The following is a 16,560-nucleotide window of genomic DNA, read 5'->3' on the forward strand; positions in this document are numbered from 1 at the left end:
GGTGAGCGCAGTTATATATATGTTTCTACTAGAGCATATATAAAGACCCCAGTACTTATTACACTTAGTACATCGGTCCGTGTTTCTGACACACTGAAAAATCTCTCGAAGTTTAACTAGAGTTTTGAATTTTTTTTTCCTTTTGCTCCATAATAATGTTGTTTTAATTAATTACTAAGTGTATTTGTGACCAAATAATAATATATGCCTTGCCACATTCTAAATTGTATCCAGACTAATTGTTTTTGTTTGGGGGAAAAAGAAGTTTGGTAGCCAAGGGTTGGAAATGTATTCCCCTAAGATACACAGGGACAGGGTGATTTGCAAGACATTCCATCAATGCTTTTACTTCAAGTGCATACATGTGTCTAGTTATATATCCATCCATGAAATTCAAATCCTATCCATCTTCCCCCTCCATAATTCAATCAGAAAAAATGAGTCTCAAAACCACATTCCTAACATATTTTTTTGCCATTTTTGCAATTTTATTGGCATCTCGAAGTCTCATAAGTATTCCAAAATCGTCATCCCTCAAATACTTTGTCAACCATAGTGATCTCACCACCTCATCCTCAGTGCCCAATATTATTTCTTTTCTCATCCCACAAAGCATATTTGCTAGGCATCACAAAAAACATGAGGATGGGGGAAAAATAGGATCCATTTGTGATGATTTTCCACGTGGTTTTCCTCCTCCAGACACCAACACAACCTCCTACCTTTGTGTTGATCGAAATGGGTGTTGCAATTTCACATTGGTTCAAGCAGCTGTTGATGCAGTTCCAACTCCTAGCCCGAAGAGAACAATAATTTGGATTAATAAGGGCATTTACTAGTAAGTTAATTAATTAGCTTTTCAATTCCTTGATTTCCAACTCTTTTTCAAAATTTTAATACTTAGTTAGTTTTGTCTTCTCATGATTGATAGTAATGAGAAACATGCAAAAGAATCAAACTATAGAAAAAATCCCTTTGCACAAATTTAGCGTTTGAGCAAGGGGCCAAACATACGTTGCCGCCTCAAATTTTTTAAGTGTTTCACGGACCTTTATATGATGAACTCTTGATTTTTTATTTAGAGTTTGATCATTTATTTTTGTCCACAATGTAATTAGTGAGAAAGTCACGGTTCCAAAAACCAAACCAAATATAACATTTCAAGGACAAGGGTATGAAACGACCGCAATATCATGGAACGACACAGCCAATTCAGCGCATGGCACATTTTACAGTGGCTCAGTTCAAGTTTTTGCTGACAACTTTGTTGCCAAGAACATAAGCTTCATGGTGAGCAACACAGTGTACAAATTGCATCAATCCATTAATTTTATGATTTATTATTTGTTTAATACAGATATTAACATGTCCAAATGGAAATTATGAAACAAGAATGTGGCTCCAATTCCGAAGCCTGGAGATGTGGGAGCTCAAGCTGTAGCGATTAGAATATCAGGAGACCAAGCAGCATTCTTGGGTTGTGGGTTCTTTGGAGCTCAAGACACCCTTCACGATGATAGGGGCCGCCATTACTTCAAGGATTGCTATATCCAGGGCTCCATTGATTTCATCTTTGGCAATGGAAGGTCATTGTATGAGGTAATCCTTCTCATTTCTGATATGCAATTTTTTTAATCCTGTAATTGCGTGAGAAAATGCTTTGCGGGATTCCTCTTTACCAGTTTGGCACATATAGAAATAATTCATTAAAATCACAAAACAAAGTTCTTTGCACGACCAGACTATGATGCTATTTCATGGCAAAGAGTCATGTATTTTCCTTAACCTAATAATACATGAACTAATAATACCGATAATGTACCAAGTACTTTTTTTCATACATAACATATAAGTAAATTTTTTGTGATGAACTGATATATAAAACTACTAAATTAACCAGTGTGCTTCCTGAACTGCTTGACACAGAATTGCCAATTGATTTCGATGTCAAACCCAGTACCCCTAGGAACAAAGAACATAAACGGTGCGGTTACAGCGCACGGCAGAGCTTCCAAGGATGACAACACTGGCTATGCATTTGTCAACTGCTTTATTGGAGGGACTGGAAGAGTATGGCTGGGTCGAGCATGGAGGCCTTTCTCTCGAGTGATTTTTGCCAGCACTACGATGACTGACATTATAGCTCCTGAAGGGTGGAATGACTTCAATGATCCAACAAGAGACCAGTACGTAAACATTACTACAAGAATTTTGATAGCCATTTTAGATCAAAAACTCAAAACCGACATTTTATTTGGTAACTGTTTTTAAGTGTTTTTTTAATTTATTTTTACAAACGATAGCATTAGTAGGTTAAATTATTAGTTGTTGGGAGGGGGGGGAGATCGGTGGAGATCGAACTTGCATCAGAATGCATAAGCATGATTATTTTCCACCACTGGTAAAATGCCATTTGCACACGGTTTTCAAAAGACCCCTCAATTAATCAATATTCATTTTAAAAGTTGATTGATTAATCACAAAATTAATCTAATTGAAGTATTAATCATTTGTTTAAATGCATGCAGGACTATATTCTATGGAGAATACAATTGCTCAGGTGCAGGAGCAAATATGAGCTTGCGTGCGCCTTATGTACAGAAGCTCAATGACACACAAGCTTCTCTTTTCCTTAATGTGTCTTTCATTGATGGGGGAGATTGGCTGCAATCCATTATTAATTATTAATCAATTAAGTAGACTCTCTTTTGAGTCTCTTTCTTATCTCTTCCAAGTGTAACATTGTGATTAATTGTTCATGCTCTCATCAATGTACATGACAACATTAAATCAAATAGGAACATGATTCATTGATTTGCAATCCTCAACGTATAAAGACACTCCATCGTTAGGTCTCAAAATGCATCAATTGAATTTGAAAAGCTAAAAGAGAATGGTCTAGTACATCAATTGTTATAATACAAGTGATTGATACTTCAAAAAACTGTCAACTACTTATATTATGATACTTAGTGTACCGAACAGTGTTCCTAGCTCACTTAAAAATTACTCCACATATAGACTACTTCAATGTCACCATTCAATCAACATAAGTTTGGTACTATTCAAGGCCTCGGGTAGAAGCGTAGGAGGAAGTCGAATACAGACCTCATATGTGAGGTAAATATTCTTAATTATTTAAGCTACAAATTCATTATAAAGAGTTTTAACGAAAAGTTCACGGTACTGTTCACTTTAATAAAAAACTACATTTTTATACTAAAAAATCAAACCTGGTACTATTTATTTTACCCTTTATTTTACCCTTATCATTAAAACTCAAAGTTTTCAAGTCTTTTTCATTAATTTTCTTTTCATTATAAAGGTATCATGTTCTTTTTATATCATTTGCTTTTATATTGTTATAATAAGAGGGTATCGTGTCAGTATTTTAACATATAATATGAGGTCATGGTATAGACATCACATGATCGGGGGCACGTGGCCTTCTCAAATTCTTTTAAGAGAAAATATTTATACTAGTCTTGCACAAAATTTACAAATTTCTTTTTAAATTCTTAAATGTTCCCTCTTAATCAGATAAAAGGTTACAGACCAACATAAAAGAAAGTAAAATAAACCAAATACATTGGGGAGAAACATATACATAAAAATCCAGCTCAATTAAATAAACTAAAATGAGAACCCAAATTCCTAAATTCTGATTGCAGAAAGCAGCGTCCGCCGTCATCACTGCCATGAAAGCCTTGCCAGCAGCTATCGAAGTAGCAACGCAATAGAAAACGATCAAATGGTGAAAATGAACAAAACATCATGCACAAAAGTACCAAACCCGCAACAAGAAGCACACCATATCCAGATTTCTTCACTAAAGATGCAGAACAAAAAGATAGTCACCAGATCCAAATCTCATTCATGAATCCCTGCAAATATATACAAGCACAGTAACACATGAATAAAAGGTGAGGCTAAGGGGGTATGTAAAATACCCTTACTTTGGCCGAATCCGCAGTACATTTGGCCTCAAGGGAAATCCGGCATGTCGTTTGGGGGAGGGACAGTGAGGGAGGGAAATAAATTTGGCAACCATATTCGGCCCGAAGTCTGTAGATCAGAGCAAAGGATAAGGTGGGGATGGTTTATGGGGAAGGGAGGCAAATGGGAAAAGTGAGGGAGGGGAGATGGAGTTTTGGGTTTGAAAAACAATGGCCAAAGGAGAGGGAGGGGTGGAGAGAAGGGACATGAAGCCAAAAAGTGAGACAAACTCACAGGAAAATTTGAGACAAAGCTCAAGAAAACTGAGAAAAATCTCAAGGAAAAATTGAAAAAGATAGGAGAGGATCAGGAGAAAGGGGAAAAGAGGAGAACAAGGAACTTGGACAAGGATAGCTACCGGCACCCAAGCCAAAGGCTAGGGCCGGCAGCAAAGGAGTTTGCAAAGTTGGGAAACCAGAGAGAGTCTCATGCGTTTTGATCGAAATAAAAAACCTGTGTTTTGTATCCTTTGTTTGTGTAGAGAAGTGATAAGACTTTCTGGTGAGACTCTTCATAGACTCTCTTGTGGGGCTTTTCATGAACTCTCTACCACCTTCATAGTTCAATTTTCGTGTCAACTTTATAAAATATTGTGTCAAAGATATAAGATGGCAAATAGTTTATAGAAAGTCTCACTTTTGAAAAAAATCTCCTTATCATTTCTCGTTGCAAAATTGAGTGTTTCATTATTCATAAAAACAATATGAATGGACAAAATTAGCGCTTTCTTAAAAAGTAGCCTAATTTGTGACACAAAGATCTTGAAATTTAACAAGTACCCCTTCTTCCTTCGGTTTCCAACTCCGCCTCAAGAATTTCCAACTCCGCCTCTAGATTACCTTCACAACGCTATTAACCTTTTTCTTGAAAATTCTAAAATTAGCATGTCCCACTTAAATTCCCCGACCGTACGAATGCCTCGATCGCGTAATAAATAAATAGGCATCCATTTTTGAAAGATGCTATAGAATTTAACTTTACACCAAGATCATGGATCCTATGCCTCACTTCATGTGGAATACATAGCAAATTAACCTTTATTTCCTTTGCCGCTACGGAAAAAAACAGAAGAAAAACAAAGTAAAAACAAATAGGAAGGGCACGCGGAATTACCGCGTATTTTCTGAGGTTGTACTGTTTTACCAGGGGACGCACAACAAATATAGAGAGAGAGAGAGTGAGAGGTGAGGAGAGAGAGATAGAGAGAGAAGCAGCAGAGGTCGTGGTGGTAGTGGCGGAGGTGGCAAATTGGTAAATTAAAAGCCCAAACTCCATTTTCTTAGTGGATTCGGATGGCAGAGGTCGAGCCCAATCATACTAACGGCACCAGCAACGGCAGTACCAATTCGAATTCCAACCCGGCCGATCAGCCGGACCGCCTGGTTCGTGTCTACGCCGATGGGATCTACGATCTCTTCCACTTCGGCCACGCTCGCTCGCTCGAGCAGGCCAAGAAATCGTCAGTCTCTCTCTCCCTCTCGCTCTCTCTCTCTCTCGAATTCGAACTCATCATTTACAATTGCCGTTTGTTGCTTTGATTCTGTGTTTTTCTTCGTTTTTGAAATCTGGGTTGCTCTTATTTCCGACCATTACTTCGTTTTTTTCATGAATTTCGTAGCTTTTGTGTTATTTGTTATCTGGGTATCTTTCATTTTCTGTGATCTTTTGTTTATGCTGTGAAATTTGCTTTGTTCTTCATTGATTTCTGCTATGTATATTGATCAAATATCTGATGATTAATCGTGTTTTGTATGCGTACATGCTTTCTTCATTTTGGTTAATTTTATTTGTTTCATATAAGACATAAGCTCGTATGGAATATAAATCTTCAAGTATGTGGATAATTACAAAGATGGTTCCTCGGTTAAAACTTGTAAGCTATCGTTCTAGACACTATCAGGGCGTAGCTTTTTATTTGGTTGTTTTTCTGTTTTTAATTATCCTATTTTATGTCTTTGATGCTGTTAACTTGTGAAATTGATTTGTGCCATGCTTATACACATTTTCTTATGAGTTCAAATTGCAATTTCAGGTTCCCTAACACCTATCTGCTCGTCGGTTGTTGTAATGATGAAACCACTCACAAGTTCAAAGGCAAAACTGTCATGACAGAGTCTGAACGTTATGAATCTCTTCGCCATTGCAAGTATGGATGCCCTCTCTCACTTCTTCTCCTTCTCCACATTGTAATTTTTCCTTATAATCTTGGATTTCCAGATATGTAGAGTTGTTCTTAAATCCATGATTTGTACACTCCATATGCATGTGTGTAATGTGTATTAATGACACAATGACAGAATTTATGAGAGTTATGTGATCAAGAACATGAAATATGTGTTTTGTTTGCAGGTGGGTAGATGAAGTCATTCCTGATGCACCTTGGGTGATCAATCAAGAATTTCTTGACAAGCATGAGATTGACTTTGTAGCCCATGACTCTCTACCGTAAGGAATCTTGATCCAAGTTCTCACATTTGAGCTCCAGTGTTATGCTGTTTTGGTGACTTTTACTTATGGAACGATAATAGTATTTGTATCGATAATAATAATTCTTCAGATTTGTTTGTATGTTTTTTCTTTTCTATTTCTCTAGTATATTTCTCTTAGCATTCCATTCTTTTAAAATACATGGTATATCTTAGATCTTAGTATATTTAAAAAGTAAGCGCAAATTTGTTAGAAGTGACATTTATTATGAATTCTTTTGTACTTTGCATTTCTTGTACAGTTATGCTGATGCAAGTGGAGCTGGGAAAGATGTGTACGAATTTGTAAGCTCAAGACAAATTACTTTTCTTTTGTTTCTATTTTTCTTCTTTCTTTAACCTATAATCTGTTGAGTGGTTCTTTTCTTACAGGTCAAAGCCGTGGGAAGGTTTAAGGAAACAAAGAGAACTGATGGAATTTCAACATCGGACATTATAATGAGGATTGTAAAAGATTATAACCAGTATGTGTTGCGTAACCTGGATCGTGGATATACAAGAAAAGAGCTTGGTGTTAGTTTTGTGAAGGCAAGATTCTTCTTGTTTTTTTAGTTTCTATTTTCTTACTATGTAATCTGGTTTTGTGGGTTCTTGATTCTTGTTCCAAATTGACCTATCTTTTGAGACGGCTAGTTTTCCATGGCGAAAAAAACTTTTCTTTCTGATTTTGTTTGATATAAACAGGAAAAGCGATTAAGGGTGAACTTGAGATTGAAGAAGTTACAAGAGAAAGTGAAGGAACATCAAGAAAAAGTTGGAGAGAAGGTATGTCTTTCTCATTTTACAATATATTGTTGTGCTGTAATTGCAGGATGTAATGAGAGAATTAGAATGGACTTAATTGGGCTTCTTATCATAATTTACTGATTGCCAAGGTTAAGAAAGAAAAGGTATGATTTAGACATGAATACATTTGTATAGTATATTTGAGTTGCCATAATCACAGCTATAATAATGAATTTCATTGCTGGTTTCCTTGTATCATGTTGACTTTGGATTACGGCCAATGACCCTGGAGGTCTTGAGGGTTCAAACTGGCATTATACAGAGGAAATCTTGGGACTTCGTTGCTATATTGTTTGATTTGATTTTTAATTCTTAATGCTGCCAATAAAATTGCATTTTCTTTAAAGAGCTGGAAACTCCTGTTCTTTTACTAAAGTCCATGTCTAGTTCCCGAACTCTTCTTGATAGTGTCGTGAAGTCACTGCAGTATGTGTTCTTCAATCTCCTTTTGAGGAAGTAGATGAATCTGACCATCTTTGTCCTTCTGATTTGATAATGTTCTCAGCTTCCAGTTCCATATTATGCGTGTAAGCCGAATAAAAAAACAATGTCAAAGTGTTTTGAACTTTTACGTAACGAATAAAGCAAGATTGTCCAATTGACTGGAAGAAAGTTTATTAATTAGGTAGTAGGATTGCCGAAGGAACAAAATTGCTAGCTACTGGCTACTATAAACATTTTTGGGTGCCTGATTTGAAGTATACTTAATAAGTCTTATGACATTCAGTTTTCATGTATGAACCCACATACACACATACAGTTACATGAACGAAAGGTTTTATCTTGAAGTAATCAATTCCCTTCTCCCGATCTGAGAGAAATTACTTTTGTTCTTGCATTAAGCCATCACCATCTCTATGCTAATTACTATGTCGTAAATTTACTTTCTCACCATCCAATAATTGTTTATGTTTCTTACTGGTGGATTTCTGACTCGGTATCCTAGTTTCAAACTGTTGCTATGCATCGTAATGAATGGGTAGAAAATGCTGATCGCTGGGTTGCTGGATTTCTTGAGATGTTTGAAGAAGGTTGCCATAAAATGGTAAAGACAATATATGCATTACCAATTACATATAGACTGATATTTCTACAAGTAAAAACTGTCTCATGATTTTGGTGTGGGATTGTTTCAGGGGACAGCCATCCGAGATAGAATTCAAGAGAGCTTACGAGGGCAGCAGTCGGGAGAAAAATATCTGCTGGAAAATGGTAAGGTGGACAGTGATGATGGACAAGAATATTACGATGAGGATGATGACGAAGAATACTACGATGATGAAGAATACTATGACGATGAAGAATATTATCAAGAGGTATACGGGAAAGATGGGAACAATGAGAACGAAAAGGAGAACGAAAAGGAGAAAAAGAAGGATGAGAAAGAAACGAATGAGAAATTAAAGTAGTAGGTTGGTATGGAGTTCTGTACAATGGTATAAGGTTGCGTTTGATGATGATATATGAATTCCCTGCGGTTGAGAAGGGGAATTCGGTCGAAACGTATGTTTAGTGTAATTTCGGGTTTTTTTGTTCATCGCCAGTGTGCTTAGAACTCCATTACATGAGACATAGTTATACATGATAGTGCTATTTGCCTTTGCGTTTCTGCTTCCATCTTGGCCAACTTGAACTTTGTGTTCAAAAGGTTTATGCCTATGCATAGTCCTAAGGATTTGTTTGGTGTTTAGGATTGGATTGGATAACTAGATTTTAGTGCATGTTGATTGAAAAAATGGATATCAACCTCTACACTTGTCCAAGTTAGTGTTTGGCTTCTCTTCTACACTTGTCCATGTCAAAGATGGAAGATGAATTAGTTGCGAAAGAGCTTGTCCCAGCCAATCCTATAAAATGATACAAAAGGGATTGAGGGTGCATTTTTGCTTACCATCATAAATTATTGTGTATGCTCACTAAACACCTAATCAATTGACACGTATCATTTCATTTAACTTTGGTTATTTTTATTTATTTTTTTTGAATCTGAAAAGTAACACTTACATATCGAACAACATGTGCTCCCGATTTTTTAAGAACACAATTTTTTGCTTACGGTGATGGAGAAAATGATACGTTAAGTTTATGTTTGTTTTTAAAAATTCATAAAATCGACAAAAACAAAAAAAAAAAAGTTATAGCTCACAACTTATGTGAAAAATATGAATGTAGAATTTTCACATGATTTTTTGTGTGCGCAGTTACGAAAGCGTTTAAAATCATCTCTTTGAGAGTGATTTGTGCTCCACACGTGAGAGTTTCGTATAATTTTAAGCTGAAATATTTAAACAGTAAAGAGTTAGGGATGAAGATTTTAACAGTTAAATTCATTCAATGAGAGAAGGTTTTATAACATTTTTTTTTTCCAGAATTTTCGCATTAAATTAGAGTAATGGTCTTTTATTTTGGCCATTTGAGCTTTGGTTTATGAATTCAAAATCAGTGGGTATTGATTCTCGAACTTGTTACAATGTAGAGTAATAGTCTTTTTGTTAGCTCATTTTCACATTATAACAAGTTTAAGGCTCAATACTCAGATTTTTAGTTTGAGGACCAAAGCTCTAATTGGGTCAAGTTCATGAATCACTGCTCCAATTAGCTCTTTCGCATAACCAATGAAAAACCGTGATTAATAATTTTGTAAAATATGAGATTGTTGAATTTCGGCAAATTCTTTTACTTACACAAAAAAAAAAAAAAAAAAAACATGTTAGAAGTCATTTGAAAGTGGTCTTAATATTAATGATAAACTCTGAAAGATCCAACATATATGATAACAAAGTCTACAATTTACTCTTACAACATGCTATATTACAAAGTAAGAAGGTAGTTCTTGGACTGTGGGTTTATGGTCTTGGTTGTTGGAGCTTTCCATCGTCCCTCTTTAATAGTTTAATAAGTGTTACATGTTTCTTGTTCTACTCGAAAACTTTGGATTATAGTGGCTTGTACTCTTATATGGGGCATTTGGTTTCTTCACAATCAAATTCGGTTTGAGGGCAAGTCTGCTTCTTTGGATTATGCGAAGTGCTGGCTAGCAATTAGGTTTCGTGACTCGACTCTTGTGTGTTTTTCGAGTGATAGCTTCTCCTCTTCACCGTTGCCTATTTTCTCAGTATTGAGTATCTCGCCGCTTTCTATTGTGGCTCCATCCTTTATTCCAGTCTACATCCTTTATTCCAGTCATATGGAGGTTGCCAATGGCCGGATGACTCAAGGTTAATATCGATGGGTCTTGTGCCAACAAACGTGATGGAATTGGGGGATTTTTTCGCTTATCGAAAGGTGGGGCACTTGGTGATTTTACATCCAAGACAAAATTTGTAACTTTAGTTGCCGTAGAAATTCTTTCATTAAGGCCCTGCATATAGCTTGGGTAATAGATTGGAAACATTTATTGATTGAAACAGACTACATGTTGGTTATTCACTATCATTTTAAGGCTCCTAATATGGTCTCGTGGTTTCTTATAGTGGATTGAAAGAATTGTTTCTGATGGCTTCGACAAGTGCTTTATAGGGAAATAAATCAGGTTGCAGATGTTTTAGCTTTATTTGGAGCAGATAGTTATGCTTATTACTAGTGGTCTACTGTTCCAAATTTTATAGCCTCTAGTCATGCTCGTAACATTTCATTTTGTCCTTGTTATCGTTTTCGTTGATGGTTTTTATCTTTGCGGATCTTGACATAGTCCTCCCACTTGTATCATTTTCATTTATTATCAGTAAATCTAGTGAAAGAGTCCTCACCTCTTCAAAAAAGAGTAGGTGCCTTGCCTAATCTTTCTCCATTTAAAAAACAATATAATCAATACAAAATTCTTGCCCTACACTACCGTTGACTGAAAGCTAACAGGTCCCAAAACGTAATCAGTAATAAATTTATACGGCGCTTGTTTGATTCCACTGGTCCCAATCAGGTTGACTTAATTGGCAGGAAGTTGTCAGTCAGTTAAGTCGCATAATACCTCCAATAGAAACTCACATGCCTAGCTGCTAGCTTTGGTCCCTACTTTCGGTCTTCATCTCAAATGGAGATAGATGAACAGTTTTGTTCCCGTAGATCAATATGGTTCAAAAAAATTATTAGTCACTTACAGTTTAATTTTAATTAAACAGTATGCTTATTTAACTTTTTTGTTGTACGTTAGTTTTCTTTCTCCGTTAAAATTAAAATCAAACAGTGAATAACCACAATTTTCTAAAACTATGAAGTCTAGGAGCACGAAATATACATTCAGCTCATATTAACTAGCAAGTTAGGTGGTGTAACATAATAAACATTGGTAAAGTGGGACAAGATAGGTGAAACTCTCCCTACTTTTTCCTCAATTCTTCTTCTTCGTTGAACCAAAATTTGCAAAACCATTTCTCTAATCATCCATTGTCAAGTTTGAAAAACAACATTCACATATGCTTTTTTTTTTCAAAGGTATTCTGCTTTTCTTCTTCTCTCTTATCTCTTCTTTGAAAAACTTTTGAGAGTAGTCTAGTGCTCCGACATGAAAAGCTGCGAGTTTGTTTACTAGCTCCGGAGTATCTACATCTGTGAGTTCCATAGTCACCTACACATCTTTGGGTGTTTGTGCTGTCAGTTTTTTAAGCTGGTTTTGCAGAATGGAAATCGAAAGGGAGGTTATGGATTGCCTTAACATAACTTTTGAGGACAGTCTAGATTTGGAGGAACGATTTGAGAACAACATTCATCTGGTGAGAAGGTTGATTGCAGATAATGAACCCTCACAAACAGTGGTAAATGAGGTCCTTATATCAGCATGGAATAAGATGGGAGTAGTCAGGGTCCAAAAGGCGAAATCAAATGTTTATGCCATGACTATGGGAGAGTGGGAGAATAGTCCGTGGCTAGATGGATACTGGAAGGAAACCCTCTTCGCCCAGCACCGTCCTTGCCAACTGGCGAAAGTAAATACAATGACTCTCTCAAGGTGAAAACATTGTCCATAACGAGTTTCTTACTTTCCTTGCAGATGAGCACATCTATGACGGCCGGAGCCCATGAAACTCACCGGCGCCGCAAATGGGAAGGTAGGGATGTTGGTTTATACAGGTTGTTGGTCATGGAAATGGATATTCCGGCGAATCTGTGTCTTGCAACCCAGAGGGACAATGAACAAATGAAGTCATGTTCCATACGACCTGCCACAAGTCTAGAATTCCATGAATCCTCTGGCACTTTTGCAGGTTTGGTCCCCGGTGAGCAATATACAAGGACATCACACCTGGCAGGGACAAATCGTGATGAAGAATGTATCCCCACCACATGCTTGAAGGTAGGTCATAATCATGGCCACATGTGGCACCCAGTTAGCTATGGTACTCAATTCACCAATAACACACTTACAATTGCTGTGAATGGGTTGTCATTGGATAAGGATTGGTATGATCCAGGTTAGTGGGCTTTTAAAAGCTGCGGAGGATATCAGGGTAAGCCCAACAAATTCTCCATAATTGACTGCTTCTCACCAGGAACAAATAGGGATGATATTGATGCACGAAGCCTCCAGATTGCAGCTTAAATAGTAGCTACTGAAAGTGCGGCTCACATGGTAGCTGCCGAAAGTGAGGCCTAAATGGTAAATAATGAAGGTGTAAATGATGAGGCTAGTGTTTCTGTTGATGACTCAACCCAGCCTGCTCATTTGATATGTGGTGAAAAGAGGTATGAAGTGAAGTTCTTAACATCACCAACAAAGAAACCATGGATGGCGTTGAACCTAAAGGGAGGATGCCCTCTGCAACCATCAAATTTAAAAAAACGGGGATACAAACCCAAAGGGTAATCACGGGGGACAATCTCAGGGACAAAGTTCTTCTACAAGTAGCATTGATGATGGCAACCTGTGTGAAGTGTTAATTAGTCCATCAAATGAGTTCGAGGATGCGGAGCTACTAGGGCTGTTGGGAAGAGGAAAGACATACATGTAGACCACATTGGTGGAGGCTGACGAAGCTCAGCCCCGTAGACAGCCATGAATATCCTAGTATGGAACTGCCAAGGGCTTGGGAACCCTCGGAAAGTTCAAGCCTTGCAGGATGTTATCCTGCAAAAAGATCTTAAATTGGTTTTCCTTTATGAAACCAAATGCGATGTTTCATTGTTGAATGTGTTGAAATTGAAATTGGGTTACATGAAGGTTTTCAGAGTCAACTCTTATGGTTAATCTGGGGGTCTAGGAATATTATGGGCTGATGAAGTCAATTTGCGGATTCTATCAAGCTCGAAACTTTACATTGATACGGATGTTGAGGGTATTGGGGATACCAGTCACTGGAGGTTTACATGGTTTTATGGACACCGGGCTATGGAAGAACAAACTCAATCTTGGAACATCATGCGTAATCTAGCAATGACATGCTCTCTTCCTTGGCTAATCAGGGGTGGGTGGGGGGGAGGACTTTAACAAGTTGCTAGGTATTCACGAAAAAGAAGGGGGTCCAGCCCAGTCAGTAAATCAAATCCTTGAATTTAGAAGAACAGTCAGCGGTTGTCACCTCCATGATCTGGGTTTTAATGGTACACCATATATACTTGGATCATTACTCGGGCGTGGGGTATCAAGGAGCGCCTAGATCGGGTATTGGCAACAATGATTTGGAAGGACATGTTCAACAAGGCAAGGGTGACTCACCTTAATCCAAGTAAGTCGGATCATGTCCCCTTGTTAATTGAGATTGATGGTACCACTACCCACAAAAGACAACGTCGTAGAAGCTTCTGTTTTGAAAACTTCTAGGCAGATCACGAGGAATGTGAGGAGATCATTCGTGAGGCATGGAACTTACAAGTGTCGGAGGTGCCAATGTACTAAGTGGTAAACAAGATAAAAGATACAAGGATGGTTCTGCTTAGATGGCAACAAAATGTATTCAGGGGACGACATGATGAAATCACCATGATTAGAGGCAAATTGGGTTTCATCTTGGCCCAGCCACTGACGGAAAGGGAGATCGTCGAATGTGAATCTTTATTACAGAGAATGAACTAATTACTTGGGTAGGAGGAAAAGTATTGGAGACAAAGGTCACGTGCCTTATAGATCAGGGCTGGAGATCGCAATACATGATTCTTCCATCAAAGGGCAAAAAATAGAAATGCAAAAAACTCGATCAGGAGGATAAAAAACGTGAATGGGGATTGGGTTTGTAATGCGGCATGGATAGAAAAAATGGTGATCAACTACTTCCAGAACATCTTTGCTTCTACAGGGAATTTGGAGGACTGTGAAATTATCGGGGCCGTAGAGTCAAGGATAACCTTGGAAATGAACAAATGTCTGGATATAAGTATATATGAAGAAGAAATAAGGAAAACGGTTTTCCAGATGCAACCAGGGAAAGCATCGAGGCCGGATGGAATGAATCATTTTTTCTACCAACAATATTGGCATATTGTGGGTTGAATGTCACAAATGCAATTAGGATTTTTTTTGCTTTTGGTAGGTTACTGAAACAAGTCAATTTCACCCATGTAACACTTATCCCCAAATCAAAATGCCCTGAGGATATGAGTGAGATAAGGCCAGTCAACCTCTACAACGTGTTCTCCAGAATATTATCTAAGGTAATGGCGAATCAACTCAAGGTTTTTCTCTTTGCAGTTATATCCCAAAACCAAAGTGCATTTTTGCAGGGCTTCTGATACAGAGTGTAGAAGAGTCCTCGGGGTGCTCAAATTGTATGAATAAGCGTCGGGGCAAAAGATCAATCTACAAAAAGAGAAACATGTTTTAGCAGGTATGTTAAACGACAAGTGTAGGGGCGTTTGGTAGGGATCCTAGGTGTACATCGGGTGGATAGACATGAGAAATACTTGGGTCACCTACTTTCGTTGGTAGAAACAAAACTTTATGTTTTGGTTATTTGAAGCAACGATTGTGGAAACACTTACAAGGGTGGAAGGGTAATCTGCTAAGTGCTGCTGGGAAAAAGGTTTTGATCAAAGTTATTGCCCAAACAATTCCGAGTTACACAATGAGCTGTTTCTTCTACCAAAACATATTTGTGAGGACCTAAATAAGTTAATTGTATCGTTTTGGGGGAATGAGGATAAGGGTGAGCGTAAGTTACACTGGTGCTCGTGGGACCGGTTATGCAACCCCAAGAGTGAAGGTGGACTTGGGTTTCGAAATTGTATGCGTTTAATTTGGGAATGCTAGCCAATCAAGGATGAAGGATAATCAACGAACCTGACTTACTAGTAGCAAGGGTCTTAAAGGCCAAGTATTTCCTAAACAATACGTTTATGGAGGCAGTGGCCAAGCCGGAAACATCTTATTGTTGGAAGAGCATATCCACGGCATAGAATGTGATTAGCTTGAGATCACGGTGGCAGGTGGATGCGGGAAAATCAATACGTATTTAGGAGGATCCGTGGATTCCTATCCCATCCTTGTTTAGACCATTCTCTCATAAACCATCGGGGTGCTAATTGAAGACGGTGAATGAACTGATCGACCAAAACACAAACTGATGGGATACAGGGCTACTGCAGGGTATATTCTCGGATGAGGAAATAAATGCCATTCGTTCAATCCCTCTGAGTATTCGATCCCCACCAGACTACTTGGTATGACATCATGAGAATTATGGCAATTTCTTAGTTAAGAGTGTCTATCACATGGCAAGGGTGTGGCTGCAACCCACAAATGATGGGGCCTCATCATCCAACTCCAACTCACGTTTTCTATGGTCAAAATTGTGGAATGCAAAAGTCCCACCAAAGGTCAAAGTTTGTGTGTGGAGACTGGCAAATGAGCTAGTCAATGCTCAGGTTAATTTGACAAAATGCCATATGAGAGGTGACTTGGAGTGTGTACTGTGTAACTCATAGGGGGAATCGACCATCCACCTAATGGCAGAATGTCCATATACAAGGTGTGCATGGATGTCTTCCACTGTAGGGATTCCAATGAGAAATAGATACCATTCATCTTTTTTATCTTGGTTGGATGAAATGGTTGGGCTAATCCCGGGATCTAGCTTCGCTATGGTCCTCATAATCTGTTGGGCATTGTGGGAGTGAGAAATACGAAGTTATGGCAAGGGAAGTGTGATCCTCCTGATGTTTTGTGTCTTGAGGGCAATTCAATGGTGGCTCAAGTTCAACAAAAGTAGCACTTCAGCACCATGTCATCCAGGAGTTCATACCACAAATCGTTAGCTTACTTCACCTATCGGGCACCTCAAGATAAACATTGACGGTTCCTGGAGTGACGATAAAAATAGGGTAGGATTTGGGGCTATTATTAGGGACAATTGGGGTTTTTTCGTGG

The 16,560-nt window shown here is 37.9% G+C and overlaps 2 protein-coding genes across 2 annotated transcripts; both read left to right on the plus strand.

Moving 5' to 3' along the window:
- The first annotated feature begins 412 nt into the window (after positions 1-412).
- LOC126634299 (probable pectinesterase 8) lies at positions 413-2,821 on the plus strand. Its single transcript, XM_050304795.1, has 5 exons — positions 413-838; positions 1,119-1,290; positions 1,393-1,599; positions 1,927-2,186; positions 2,529-2,821. Exons 1-5 carry the CDS (start codon positions 438-440, stop codon positions 2,686-2,688), a joined length of 1,200 nt encoding a protein of 399 aa, XP_050160752.1. The 5' UTR covers positions 413-437; the 3' UTR covers positions 2,689-2,821.
- A 2,325-nt stretch (positions 2,822-5,146) lies between these two features.
- Positions 5,147-8,883, plus strand: LOC126582584 (choline-phosphate cytidylyltransferase 2-like). Its single transcript, XM_050246729.1, has 8 exons — positions 5,147-5,455; positions 6,029-6,142; positions 6,346-6,441; positions 6,725-6,767; positions 6,855-7,010; positions 7,167-7,247; positions 8,215-8,313; positions 8,405-8,883. The coding sequence occupies exons 1-8, from the start codon at positions 5,289-5,291 to the stop codon at positions 8,675-8,677; spliced, it is 1,029 nt and encodes a 342-aa protein (XP_050102686.1). The 5' UTR covers positions 5,147-5,288; the 3' UTR covers positions 8,678-8,883.
- The last annotated feature ends 7,677 nt before the right edge of the window (positions 8,884-16,560 follow it).

Source organism: Malus sylvestris, chromosome 9 (genome assembly GCF_916048215.2).
Source record: "Malus sylvestris chromosome 9, drMalSylv7.2, whole genome shotgun sequence".
Taxonomy (NCBI): Eukaryota; Viridiplantae; Streptophyta; class Magnoliopsida; order Rosales; family Rosaceae; genus Malus; species Malus sylvestris.

What these genes read in the sequence shown, in the direction of transcription:
- LOC126582584 (XM_050246729.1), top strand. Translation starts at nt 5,289, where the DNA reads ATGGCAGAGGTCGAGCCCAATCATACTAACGGCACCAGCAACGGCAGT. An exon ending in CTCGAGCAGGCCAAGAAATC is followed by an intron (nt 5,456 to 6,028) that starts GTCAGTCTCTCT and finishes TTGCAATTTCAG; the next exon opens with GTTCCCTAACACCTATCTGC. An exon ending in AAGAAGGTTGCCATAAAATG is followed by an intron (nt 8,314 to 8,404) that starts GTAAAGACAATA and finishes GGATTGTTTCAG; the next exon opens with GGGACAGCCATCCGAGATAG.
- LOC126634299 (XM_050304795.1), top strand. Translation starts at nt 438, where the DNA reads ATGAGTCTCAAAACCACATTCCTAACATATTTTTTTGCCATTTTTGCA. An exon ending in CCAAGAACATAAGCTTCATG is followed by an intron (nt 1,291 to 1,392) that starts GTGAGCAACACA and finishes TTATGAAACAAG; the next exon opens with AATGTGGCTCCAATTCCGAA. An exon ending in ATGGAAGGTCATTGTATGAG is followed by an intron (nt 1,600 to 1,926) that starts GTAATCCTTCTC and finishes TGCTTGACACAG; the next exon opens with AATTGCCAATTGATTTCGAT.